General features: G+C 42.1%; 1 protein-coding gene across 1 annotated transcript; it reads right to left on the bottom strand.

Moving 5' to 3' along the window:
* Nucleotides 1-11,081: 11,081 nt before the first annotated feature.
* Nucleotides 11,082-12,678, bottom strand: LOC141337383 (ecto-ADP-ribosyltransferase 4). Its single transcript, XM_073843194.1, has 4 exons — nucleotides 12,571-12,678; nucleotides 12,241-12,315; nucleotides 11,396-12,120; nucleotides 11,082-11,290 (listed from the first exon to the last, which is right to left on the bottom strand). Exons 2-4 carry the CDS (start codon nucleotides 12,286-12,288, stop codon nucleotides 11,158-11,160), a joined length of 906 nt encoding a protein of 301 aa, XP_073699295.1. The 5' UTR covers nucleotides 12,289-12,315; nucleotides 12,571-12,678; the 3' UTR covers nucleotides 11,082-11,157.
* Between the last annotated feature and the right edge of the window lie 942 nt (nucleotides 12,679-13,620).

The raw sequence follows: 13,620 nt of genomic DNA, 5'->3' as shown, positions 1-13,620 counted from the left end.
GTATCACTTCTCCAATTATCTGGACCACAGTCTGAAAGCACAATTCAGAATCACAGCAGAAAAAAAATCAATTATAAGCTTCGCAAAATTTGATGAGTTCTCTAGGTTAAACAGTTCTAAGTAGTGATGATAAATGTGAGAGCTTACAGCGTATAAGAGCACCGTCAGAAAAGCAGGAAACCTCAAACCTCCCATTGTATTAGTTGGCGTATGTGCACAAATCTGGACAAAGACAATAACATGGACAACAGGCTTAAAATAAAGTTGGTGAATACATGCTCATCAAACAAATATTTAATCAGATCGAGCACAAACAGAAAAAAATTGCATGATAAAAAAAAGCAGGAAGTACTACAAATCAAGAACCTCACAAATAGATGTTGTGCAGGATGCATTTAATTTTGTTAGAAACTTTCACCTAAAACCAAAATACAAACAACAACAAAAGACAACACACATCTGAAACAGAAAAAGGCAGCACTCACCCTCTTAAGATGCCTGGTATTTTTAAAGTCAATTACACTTGGAGAAAGCAAATGGTCCGAACCACAGCGTGTTCACAACCTGACAAAAAAAAAAAAAAAAAAATCAGAAAGGCCTTTCACAGGCTGTACATTGCCATTTCCTTCCTGCATTTCAATCGCTACAGTGATCAGCAATGAGCAAAACCAGAGAGCATAATAATTTGAGAAGAATCTCATTGTAGAGCATTTTTCAAAAGAAGAAAAATGAAAAAAAAAAAGTATTCTCATAAAACAAAAAACAACAGCCAATATAATTTGTCATGTGAAGGAATTGTTATTATTATTTATCTTGCTAAAGAGTGTTCTTTATGTGTAAATGCTTCATCAGTATGCTTGAGTGACTGTGATAAGATAAAAGACCAACAGGAAATGTTTGTGTGTGCACACATGTGAATCAAGAAATTTATCAAGTTATTTTTTAGTACTTCTAAGAAAATTGTTTGCATTAAATACTTAGAAATGCATCGAGTGTACATAGTTGGATCACCTTAAATGGACACATATGTTAAATATGCATTATAATTGGATGAGACAGATGCATCCTGCATTGATTAGGATATAAATACTGAGTTAGGGTGTTGTTCCGAGTTGCACTCTACATGCTTGAATGACTGTTGAACTTTTCTTGCAAGAAAATAAATATTCAAAAGACTTTCTGGCTCTTGCCTTTTTTGACACAACAACACATGGCACCAGAATCTTCTGTAGGCAGTGGTTTACAAATTGTCTTTTTGTACCATTTTGTACTATTTTTCCCTAATTCTTCTATGTTATGTAACCCACAATCCAAAATGCTATTACATAAATAGATTTTGGTTATTTGAATATGTTAAATTAGAAATATATTTGGGCAGAGGTTTTTGAAAAAATAAGGTCTCTGATTAGCCTCAATCCTACCAGAATCATGTATAAAACTCTCTAATACTTACTCATTTTACTTCCCTTTATAATATATATATAGATATAGATATAGATATAGATATATATGTGGCATGTTTAAAATGTTTTTCAATAAAAGCAGCATGACTTACATTGTAGAATGCTTATGGAAATAATAGACTTTAATACTGTAAAATTAATGTAACACAATTAAAACTTTTTTTGAGTTCCCCTTATAGTGAAACTCTCTCTCCTGGCGAAAGAGAAAAAGAGATGAATCAGAAGTGGGTCAGAAACATGAACGCATGCTGATATTGGGTTTATAGTGGGTAGAAGAAAATAACTAAATGTTTTGGTTGCATCATACAGTTCCCTTCCGGAGGGAACTCTACGCTGCGTCCTGGTTAGGACACTTTGGGAACTGCTCTCAGCGTGACCGGTTCTGAAGCTCTTATAAAACAACGACAATGAACTTGACATTGACCGGCGCCAGCCCATGACGTCATTAACAAGGCGCCTACTAGTATAAAGGGGCGCTTGTGAATACATCAACCATCTTTTTGTTCTTCAGCCGTACCTTGTTCTAAGCTCGAGTAGAATGATGATTCCTAGAGTATACAGTTCAGCAAGTGTGCAGAATCCGTGTCAGAGAAATCTGACACCAGATGACGTGCGCAGCCTGTTTGTTATGTGTTTGGGTGTGAGCACGCGCGCTCTGTTCTTGAGAGTGCAGAGCGCGTCCATCGTGAGAGTTTCTCTCTAAGGAAACTCCGCTCTCGTTTGTCCCCTTTTCCGAGGGAATCGGGACATTTATCTGCCCTACGCGGCTCGGGTCCCGTTGCAGCCGAGGCTGCACGGAGAACGAGCCCGCGGTGGTTACAGATGAAGCGCGCACACGAGTTGAGAGATGTGTAATCTCTCACGCTCGTCAGCCGCGGACGAGGGCGAGCTGCGGGCGAAGGATGTATTAATCTCTGACATCCTTTGATACAGCAGCAAGTGCTCTACTGGTTTTAGCCAGGTAAGCAGGATGTGGCTGTTATGGGCGAAAAGTGATTTTCTGAGCTCTCACAGCCTGCCTGCCCCGCGTATGATGAGCTGTTGTCTGTTATGAGCCGCGCTGCGGTCTGCTTTGATCTGCGGTGAAAGCACGTGCAGGGGGAGGTTGCTCATAGCAATTTATATGAGCAATTTCACCCTGACCATAACAGACCAGTCCCCATATACATCCCATTCCCTCCTGATCTATATATTAGGATCGGGAGGGCATGGGATAAACCATATTCAGCCGCACTCATCTATATCAGCATGTTAGTTATGCTGGTGCAGAGTGAGTGCGTGAGTATGGCGGGGCGTCGATGCCATCGCCTGAGGATATGCTTGCTGCCTCTCGGCGTGGTGGCGTCGACGCTGAGGGCATACGCGGCAGCGGGTCAGGCTGGTGCTGCCTGCACGCAGTGGCAGTGTTGCAGGCGTACCGGGCTGATCTGCTGGAGGATGAAGACCCGTGGAGATGGCTGAGCTGTTTTCACACCACAGGCTTGTAGGTGAATTTTGGCAGACATCGGGGAGAAAGATGAGTGCTTTCTCCTCGATGCGCCAGTCTCGCCTTCCGAATCATTCGGTACATCCGTCGTTACGATGTTCGACTGACTCAGGGAGGCGGAGGCGTGCTCAGCGGCTAATAGATCCTTTGGGGTCTGTTATTTCTCACCGGTCCTCATCTCCACCCGAATGCAGGGGGAGCCTGGCCCCTCCTGGCCTGCGGGCTGGAGGCAGGGCCAGGCGGTTTGTGTGGCCACTCGAGACCCTCCTCCTGGGAGGGGTAGGTCTCAGAGGAGACGTGATGTGCGTTATGGGAGATGGGATCGTAGGGAAACGATCCTCTCCCTTCTCCCTCACGTCGTGCGGCCGCCCACCCCTTTTTTCCCCTTAAGACTCTGGGGCTGGGCTGATGATAGATTGATAAATTCAATCCGTTGGCCCGGTACATGAACTGACATATAGGTGTATATGTATATGTACGTATTCTTTGTCTACCAGCTCCGCTTGGGTGAGACTTTAGTATTTGAGCTACTGAGCTCCTAGGTCCCTGAGTGTCGAGTGTAGCCAGGTCTTCCCTCGTTTGTGAGTTAGTGTACCAAGACCTCCACTCGTAAATAACTCCTGTAGGGGTTAGGCGTTGTCAGGCTTCCTTTCATTCTGAGAGTTATCCCTTGAAGCCTCCGCTGCTTTCGAGCTCGGCTTAGGCACTTTTTATACCTGCATATGCATGTCTACACACCTACTGGGTGTGGCAGTCTACCCCGTCCCGTGGTAAGAGTCCCTCTAGACTCCGCTCGTCTGAGTGTGAAGACCGGGAGGTTAGGGTAGGTTCCCCACCCTCTTTTTAAGAAGATAGGAGCAACCCAGGGTTGAGCGCATGGGCTGCCTCTCTTTGTGAGTCAGTGCACTGAAGGCCCCGCTCCCCAGGGCCCTGTCAAAAAGGGAAAGAAAGAAGTTTCTTTAGTGAGAGAGGAAAGTTTAGAAACCCCCCCCCCCCCTAAGTGTGAGGATTTTTTCAGGCCTCCTCTCTCTGAGAGTTGCGCTGACGAGATGCCCCTCTATGGAGGTTCTTGTCTAGGCTGATTTCTCACAGTTCTATCAGATTTGGGCAGTTCTGGGAGCTGGTAGGCTCTCGTGAGCCTCGCTCTACACCGAAGCGTACAGTGTTAGGTCCTCCTTGGCGGAAGCCCTGGTCTGGACCTCCAGGTTTCACCTTTGAACCCTGTATAGGCGCTTACAGCTCTGTCCAGATAGCATTTAGGGGGTTGAGTGTAGTAGGTCTCCCCTCATTATTAATGAGCTCTGTTGGTTAGCACCTCCACTCCTAGACTTTCCTGCCACGGTGAGCGTTGTCAGGGTGCTGCAGGCTTCCTCTCGATTGAGAGTCCTTCTGTAGGAGCCTCCGCTCTTCGCTGCTGCTGATCAGACCTCCTTTCGCCTAGTGGCGTCATGATGTAGGTCGGGCGACTGGTCTTCCCCTATGGTTTAGACTTAGAATGGTTAGATGTGTTCTCCTGCATGAGAACCGTCCAGCTGCAGCCTTCGCTCCCCTCAGTGCTCCGCTTACAAGTACATACTCGTGGTATTTAGCTGGTAGGCCTGCTTAGGCCTCGCTAACTGCTGTGCTCTGTGCTTTGAGCCCTCTGCCAAAGCTGAGTATTGTTAAGGCTCTCTCTTTCCAGACTTGAAGCCTCCACTCTACAGATTCCTGTGATGTGGGTTCATGTACTTGTAGCGTTGAGTGTAGCCAGGTCTCCCCTCAGTGGGTTTTTCGTAAGACCTCCACTCTCGAGCATCTCTCGCTAGGGACTATTAGAATACCGCTCACCAAGACCGAGTGTTGTCAGGCTTTTTTCTCTCTGTGAGATTCGTTTCAAAGCCTCCACTCTACAGGGCCCTGCTCTGAGCATTTGGGCCCTGCTGTGAGTCCCGGTATTCTCTGAGCGTTGAGTGTAGCTAGGTCTCCCCTCACTAAAAATATTTGGGTGAGATCTCCACTCCATAGAGCTAGGAGATTGAGCGTTGCTAGGCTTCCCCTCATCCGAGGGTCTCTGTGAAGCCTCCGTTCCCCTGAAGCTCCGCTCCGGGTACTTTCAGACGTGAGTGTAGCTAGGTCTCCCCTCACTGTATATTTGGTGTGAGATCTCCACTCTGTAGAGCTGGGAGGTTGAGCGTTGTCAGGTGTTCCTCTCATTCTGAGAGTCTCTATGAAGGCCTCCGTTCCCCAGAAGCTCCGTTTTTAGTACCTCCAAGCGTGAGTGTAGCCAGGTCTCTCCTCACTTAGAGCGTTGAGGCCTCCACTCGTAAAGAGCTGGCGGATTGAGCGTGTTGGGGCTTCCCCTCTGGTGAGGCCCCCGTTCTCCAGAAGCTCCGCTTCCAGTCTTTCCCTCCAGGCGTGAGTGTAGTCAGGTCTCCCCTCATGAAGGGTTATTGAGATCTCCACTCCTAAGAGCTAGTGGATTGAACGTTGTCAGGTTTCCTCTCTTTTTAGAGAGTCTTCTGTGAAGCCTCCGTTCCCCAGAAGCTCCGCCTCCAGTACTTTCAAGCGTGAGTGTAGCCAGGTCTCCCCTCACTGAAGGGTTATCTGAGACCTCCACTCCTAAGAGCTAGTGGATTGAACGTTGTCAGGTTTCCTCTCTTTTTAGAGAGTCTTCTGTGAAGCCTCCGTTCTCCAGAAGCTCCGCTTCCAGTACCTCTAGGCGTGAGTGTAGCTAGGTCTCCCCTCACTGAAGGGTTATTTGAGACCTCCACTCCTAAGAGCTAGTGGATTGAACGTTGTCAGGTTTCCTCTCTTTTTAGAGAGTCTTCTGTGAAGCCTCCGTTCTCCAGAAGCTCCGCCTCTGTACTTACAAGCATGAGTGTAGTCAGGTCTCCCCTCATACAAGGGTTTATGTTTGAGACCTCCACTCTTACAAGAGCTCCGAAGCTCCAGGCTTTGCTGTCGCCTGTGATAATTATATGGTGTTTCCCTCGCTATGCTCTGGGCACCTCCTCAAACCCACAGTAAGTGGTGAGTACTCACGCGAAGCTTTTGAGCACTCCTTAAAACCCACGTGAAGTGGTAAGTGCACACGCAAGTCCTTGGGCACTTTCTAAAATCCACATGAGTGGTAAAGATTCCCCCCTAAGGTTGGGTTCTTTTGTAAAATCCTGTATGGTATGGGTTACGCATTATCCTCCGTTCCCATTCTAGAGTTGGTTCTAAAAACCCCTGGGTTTTTCCAACTCCACTACAGACAGCACTACTTATAGGATCGAGTGTCGCTAGGCTTCCTCTCATCTAGAGAGTCTTCTTGCAGAAGCCTCCACTCTCCTGAGAACTCCACTTAAGTGGTTCTATTGCTTAGGCTCCTGGAGCCTCATGGATCACCTCCAGTGTTGAGTGTAGTTAGGTCTCCGACCTCCACTCCCAGAGTTCCCCGCAAGCACAGAGTGTTGCTAGGCTTTCTCTCGTTTAGAGAGTCTCTTTAGAGCCTCCGCTCCTCAGAACCCCCGTCTAGTGTGAAGGCTTAAGGGTAAGCTTCACTACTAGCGGTGAGTGTAGGTAGGCCTACTCTCGCTTAGAAGTATCAGGCCTCCACTCCTTGGAGTTCCGTGCTTGGGTGGCCGAGCCAGCTGTGACGTCGGCCCGAGCGATTTCGCCGGTAGTGGGGAGTGATGTTCCTTCTTGACTCCTCAATCAGTCAGTTGTTCACTTACTCCTCAGCATGGCGGTGTTGGTATATCGTTCCCAAAGTGTCCTAACCAGGACGCAGCGTAGAGTTCCCTCCGGAAGGGAACGTCTCAGGTTACGTAGGTAACCCTAGTTCCCTGAGGACAGGGAACGAGACGCTGCGTCTCGTAGCCATGCTTCGGGCCCCACTTACGTCTCCATCAGACAAAAAGATGGTTGATGTATTCACAAGCGCCCCTTTATACTAGTAGGCGCCTTGTTAATGACGTCATGGGCTGGCGCCGGTCAATGTCAAGTTCATTGTCGTTGTTTTATAAGAGCTTCAGAACCGGTCACGCTGAGAGCAGTTCCCAAAGTGTCCTAACCAGGACGCAGCGTCTCGTTCCCTGTCCTCAGGGAACTAGGGTTACCTACGTAACCTGAGACGTTTGTCTGCATAAGTATAAAATCAGGAAAATCATGTAGACTTGATTTTCTAAATGAAATATCAAACAATAAACAGACTTCACAACAAAGGTTAGAATTTCTGGTTTATTTGGGTTCCTGCACATATTGATATTAGTTAGATACCATATATTAGCCTATGTATTGTTAAGCTATGATTCTCCCACTATTCTGAAAATCAAAACATTATACAAAATATGCAATTTACATAAGTTTATGACTAAATGTTTTATTTAATGTTACACATCAGTATATTTATAAATGTCATGAATCTTAAAAATGAGTCTATTTAAAATTTGTATTAATTAAAATTAATTCATTATGTAAAAACCAACACGGAACTGACTTAAACTGCAATTAATCGACTGGCCGCTAGAGACTGGCTCCAAAAGGGTGTTAAACCCATAGACTCCCCATGTTAAAATGTCCAACTTTACAGCAGAAAAAAATGTTTACAGCCTGGTACAAAAAGTTGTTTTAGTTTATATAGCTAATTTTGCCCTTCATGTTAACTGTGAGGGGGTGATTTTTTTTTATAACTCATCCGTTTAAGTTATATTGAGTCTTGAAGTTCTGCATAATTAATGGTGCGGCCACTTGAGTGACAGGTGGTTTGCAGCTGCTGTCACCACTGTCGTGCTAGGCTGGCGTGGTTTCATCACCCAGCTCCACCCACGTCACGTCTTATTGCACATTTTTGATTATCCGGGAGTGACGTGCGGTGACGCGATTCCAAAATGGCGACGGCCGACTCCCGCCCACTATGAGCTTCAAAAATGCTCTTCAGAAATCTATGGGTGATGTCATGGACGTTATTTTTTACAGTCTATGGTCTCCGCATGTTTTGCAACACTGAATTTGTCATCCAGATGATCTCCTGGGTTCAGGCGATGCTCTGGTCAATATCCATCTGACAAATTCATCAAACAAAACACCCAGTGGCCCCCGGGGCTTCTTAACTCCAGCCACTGTGTTTTTTGCTCCGACCAGCCACAAGGTCCCCTTGAGTTTGCTGGCAGAGAGTCTAAAGGACTGGCCAATCTCTCTCGTTGGCTTCTCAGAACCATCTGACCTGGCTACGCAATCCAGCCCACCCAAGTTCAGCGGCATTCTATTTACCTCTGTTCAGGGTGAGAATGCTGCCGTCCTTTTGACGTAAGTCGCAACTCTTCTGGAGAAGGGTGCGACTGAGCCAGTCTCCTCAGGTGAAATGAAGAAAGGGTTCTACAGCCCCTACTTTATTGTACCCATAATGGATGGCGGACTCAGACCAATCTTGGATTTGAAAATTTTTGAATCGGGTCCTGCTCAAACTCACATTCAAAATGCTAACCCTCAAACACTCTACTAGGTGTGTCAAGCAGCAAGATTGGTTTGTGGCAATAGACCTGAAAGATGGTTACTTTCATGTCTCGATCCTTCCAAGGCACAGGCCGTTCCTACGGTACGAGCATTTCAGTACAAGGTCCTTGCCTTTGGGCTGTCCCTGTCACCTTGCGCCTTTACGAAGGTTGCAGAGGCTGCCCTTGCCCCTCTCAGGGAAGTGGGCATACGCATTCTCAACTACCTCAATGACCTGCTAACTCTAGCACTCTGGCAGGAGTTGATTTGCTCCCACAGGCACGTGGTTCTCAACCACCTAGCTCAACTGGGACTATTTTAAAAAAAAAGACACAGAAAGTCTGTCAAATAAAGAACTGAATGTTTTTTTTAAATGCTACTTTTACAAATAAGAATTTCTATTTACTTTTTGTAATACTCCCCTTAACAGAATGGATATGGTAAAATTGACCACATCAAATTGGAAAGACAAATTATGTAAAAAAATAAATAAAATAAAAACATGCAAATAACAAAACAGAGGCTCTTTCTCACCTCCCCCAGTTGTTTTCCCTCTAATAAAATGATGTCAGCCATTTGATATGATGTAATTTCCTTTTTTCCATCTTACATTTAAAGGGCCAGTAGTCAAAGGTCAAAAAGGTGTTTTTTATGTCAAAGACAACTTTAAAATTGATGTTGTTGAAAATTTTAAGGCAATAATCGTTACTGGAGACACAAAAGGCACCAAATCCCAGGAATGACCCATATATGTAATAGCCTACTTCGTAAGTATTCTATGTATTTTTTATAAAAATAACATGGTGATACAATTAATAAATACACTGAAGAAAAAAAAACATTATTTTTCTCACTAAGTATAAGAGACTCTTCATTGATGACAATTTAGAGCAGACATTATACATTAGCAATTTGGTCCCAATTTGATTGTCATAAGGGATACAGTTTCAAAAACCCTGGATTTCAGCAGGTCTATCATTACAACAGCTCTGTTTAAATGAAAAGGTACAAATATCTTGCCCCAGTGAAAAGTTGTGTACTTTTTTTTCCTGAGAGTGCAGGTTTGATAGTAATTGACAGAACACAACAAAGTAAGTCAAAAACATTTAACTGAAATTCTCGTAATTCTAGGTGAATTGTGTCCCATTGGTTTGCAACATGACAGAAATGACAAAAATTACTGCAAGTGATGTAAGGGCTATCGCAATGGCGCCCTCTGTTGTGAGGTGCTTAATCTAAAAGTGTACCTTTAAGATCGTCTCTGCAATACACTTTATGGGAATGTTCCCATGAACAGCACTATTCTTAGAAACATTGTCAAACTACAGAACATGCTACCTGTTTCAGATGCAGAAAAGCTAGTTAATGCATTCATAGCCTCTAGACTGGACTATTGTAATGCACTGCTAGGTGGTTGTCCTGCATCTTCAATAAACAAGCTACAGGTAATCCAAAATCTAGCTGCTAGAGTCCGTACCAGATCAAGAAAATATAATCATATTAACCCAATTTTACAGTGTCTGCACTGGCTATAAAGTTCTGTATCAGTTACATAATATTTCTATGTACTTGTAAACCCCTTAATGGTTTAGCTCCTAAGTACCTAACTAGGGACCTTACTCTTTACTCTTGGTAGTAAATAGGATAGCTAAGTCCACTAAAAGAGGTAGAGCTTTTTTGCTTTTGGCTCCCAAATGCGCATTATCTTTCACATTATATTTGCTTCTCTGTTTCGCCACAGGATTGGCATCCCGAAGTAACTAGGAATCACACAGCTTCAGTCTGGATCCAACACTTATAAAGATCTGAAGTCCCTCAGAGGACCTCAGATGATGGCAACCATGAACAACATACGAAACCAAATTTTGCTATAAGTTTGATTGCAACATATAATCAATTGCTGTTCACCGTCTGTTTGATTACATGCCATTAACTGATTTTTACTGTACATTTCTCCCATATGGACATCAAGTTGACAGTCACCACTGATAAGCTACTAAATATATTGTAGAAATTTAAATTTTCTGTAAAGCTACTTTGCAGCGATTTGTATTGTGAAAAGCGCTATGCAAATAAACACAAATTAATGGATATTTTTGCTTGGAATTTTCAAAGAACACTAGTTTTTCTAAAATATATATATATATATATATATACGTCAATTTTATGAATTTATATAGGCCCTTTTGAACTTTAAGCATATTTAAGCGGTTTTTAAAACAATTCTAAACATTTTACAGCATTTTAAACCAAGTAAACACTTCTTCAAATACAATTCTTGTGTAATTATGATAGGGAGATGTAGAAAATAATTTTGGCCAATCTAAAGTATATAAATTTAAGGATCCATTTACTAAATATGTTCACCCTTTAGGTTTTCTGACAGGGTGGACACTAACAGAGTTGACATTTTGACCTAAAATCAGCCATTACAATAAGTCTGACCAAAAAACAAGATAACGCTACTTTTATTTTACAAATAAGAATTTCTATTTACTTGTAAGCCCCTTAATAGTTTAGATCCTTAGTACCTAACTAGGCACCTTACTCTTTACTTTTTTCATTTTTTTCATAGATTAAAATGAGAACAGAAAATGCATTAAAATACAGTAAATACAGTAATTATTGTCATAAATTCTTACTTAAAGTCAAGGACACTGAAAAAAGAAAATGAATTGAGAAAATGAATGTAACTTTTACTTTCTAAATTTCCACATGACTGTGGGCCTGTTTGAGAACATACAGAGTATATTACAGAGTCAGTGTGTGGAAGTACAGCATGAGTAAGGAAGCCATCAGATTCAGTGAACTGGAACTCAGGAAACTTGAAGATGATTCTTCAGGTTCTTCAGATTTTTCTTCTTCTTCAGACTTATCAGGCAATCTTTAGAAAAAGAAATTTCAGATCAATAAATTAGTTAGATGTGCTCAGTTTGTCAAAGATTATTATTTTATACAATCAAATAATCTTGCTCTCTCTATCTCTTACCTGACAAGGCCAATGCAGTTAGAAGAACTCTGAATGCGGGAATGTGTTAATGTGATCTCTTTAAACATATCATTACTATTGTCAATATTCCTGATGGCCGTAACTGTAAAAACTTCAGTGGGTGATATTAGCAGATCAATTTCCTCTGAATTACATTTATGATCATCAAGGCTGATCACAGAACAGGAAGTGATGTTGAAAACAGTCCCAATGTCATCACTGTTAGATGCCTCTTCAGTTGCTTCACTATACCTTAGTTTTGCTGGCAAAAAAATCTCAAAACGTACTTTCTCCCCAACTTTGGTGCTATATTCGTTCTCTGTGCCCGAGTACACTGTACGACACACTTTTTTGCCTAGGAGTTGCATGGCATCTGTCAGCAGGAAGAAAAGAGATTTGAAAGGAAACTCATCTCGATAAGTTGAATTGCCCCTACTGCGCTGAAGCAACTTCTTGAATTTACTATGAAATTCAGTACTAGCTTCTGCATAGCTCTGCAGCGCAGCCATGTGCTTCTTTGTAACCTCTGGAATGGCTTTGTTGCATGCTGCATCACCATGCCACATAGCTTTAAAATCTTTATTGTTGTCAAGCTCTGTCTCCAGCAGACCTCCAGGTTTAATGACCATTTCCAGCATTTCTTTCCGACAGTTCTGGAACGAGTAATCAGCAACTTCAGAAAACATGCCCATTTGTATCACTTCTCCAGTTATCTGGACCACAGTCTGAAAGCACAATTCAGAATCACAGCAGACAAAAAATTAAATACTTATAAGCTTCACAAAATTTGATGAGTTCTCTAGGTTAAACAGTTCTAAGTAGTGATGATAAATGTGAGAGCTTACAGTGTATAAGAGCACCATGAAAAAAGCAGGAAACCTCAAACCTCCCATTGTATTAGTTGGCGTATGTGCACAAATCTGGACAAAGACAATAAAATGGACAACAGGCTAAAAATAAAGTTGGTGGATATATGCTCAACAAACAAATATATAATCCGATCCAGCACAAACAAACAAAATTGCATGATAAAAATTAACATGAAGTACTATAAAACAAGAACCTCAAAAATAGATGTTGTGCAGGATGCATTTAATTTTGTGAGAAGCATTCACCTAAAACCAAAAAAAAAAAAAAGACAACACACATCTGAAACAGAAAAAGGCAGCACTCACCGTCTTAAGATGCCTGGTATTTTTAAGGTCACTTAAACATGGGGAAAGCAAATGATCCGAACTGCAGGGTGTTCACAACCTAACAAAAAAAAAAAAAAAAAACATTCCAGGAAAGCTTATCAGGGGCTGTACTCTGCCTTTTCCTTCCTGCATTTCAATCGCTATGGTGATCAGCAATGAGCAAAGACAGAAAGCATAATAATCTGAGAAGAATCCCATAGTAGAACATTTAATTGTTAGCCATGTGTAGAGAAAAAAAGTGTTCTCATCTTTGAGTCAAAACCAGTCAAGTCAAAAAATTATACAGGACAAAAACCAATCTAATTTGCCAGTCTATAAAAATGACATGACACATGGTACTACAATCTACTGTAGGCAGTGGTTTACACATTTTCTTTTTGTCTAATTTTTGTGCTATTTGACTCAGATTTTTCTGTTATCATAGCACAAAATCCAATTTTCTTTAACATGATTATGGTTATTGATCGTAGTAATATTAGATGTTATACACATTATATATATTTGGGCATATGTTTTTGCAAAATAAGGTCTCTGATTAGTCTTAGTCCTAAAGCAATCATGGATAAAACACTCTAATACTTATTTTACTTTATGTAAAATAGATAAACATCCTTTAGAGCATGTTTACATTTTTTTTTAGATTGTAGAATGCTTACTTTGACAGTCATTACATGACTTACATTGTAGAATGCTTATGGAAATAATAGACTTTAACTTAATAAAATTAACATAAAATTTCTTTAGAGTTCTCCTTATTGTGCAACTCTGTCCTGGCAAAAGAGGCAAAGAGATGAGTCAGATACATGTTAGAACCATGAAAGTATGCTGATTAGGAAATTATGCCAAAGAACAATGCAATGGAGGAAGAGAGCCTTACAAGGTTCAGAACTGGAGAATGAGAGGAGGGGCTTAATTGGGCATTTGGGTGTATCTAAGTAGCCTGGAGCAAATACAAATTTTTTAAAATATTTTTTAAGCAAGGCTTTGATTGAACATGTAAATAAATACTTTTACGGCATGGGTTCTCAT

The sequence above is a fragment of the Garra rufa genome, chromosome 6 (assembly GCF_049309525.1).
Source record: "Garra rufa chromosome 6, GarRuf1.0, whole genome shotgun sequence".
In the NCBI taxonomy this organism is placed as follows: Eukaryota; Metazoa; Chordata; class Actinopteri; order Cypriniformes; family Cyprinidae; genus Garra; species Garra rufa.
This window is presented reverse-complemented; position numbering and strand designations above follow the sequence as displayed.

What these genes read in the sequence shown, in the direction of transcription:
- LOC141337383 (XM_073843194.1), bottom strand. Translation starts at nt 12,288, where the DNA reads ATGGGAGGTTTGAGGTTTCCTGCTTTTTTCATGGTGCTCTTATACACT. An exon ending in TCATGGTGCTCTTATACACT is followed by an intron (nt 12,121 to 12,240) that starts GTAAGCTCTCAC and finishes TTGTGCTTTCAG; the next exon opens with ACTGTGGTCCAGATAACTGG. An exon ending in AACTGCATTGGCCTTGTCAG is followed by an intron (nt 11,291 to 11,395) that starts GTAAGAGATAGA and finishes CTTTTTCTAAAG; the next exon opens with ATTGCCTGATAAGTCTGAAG.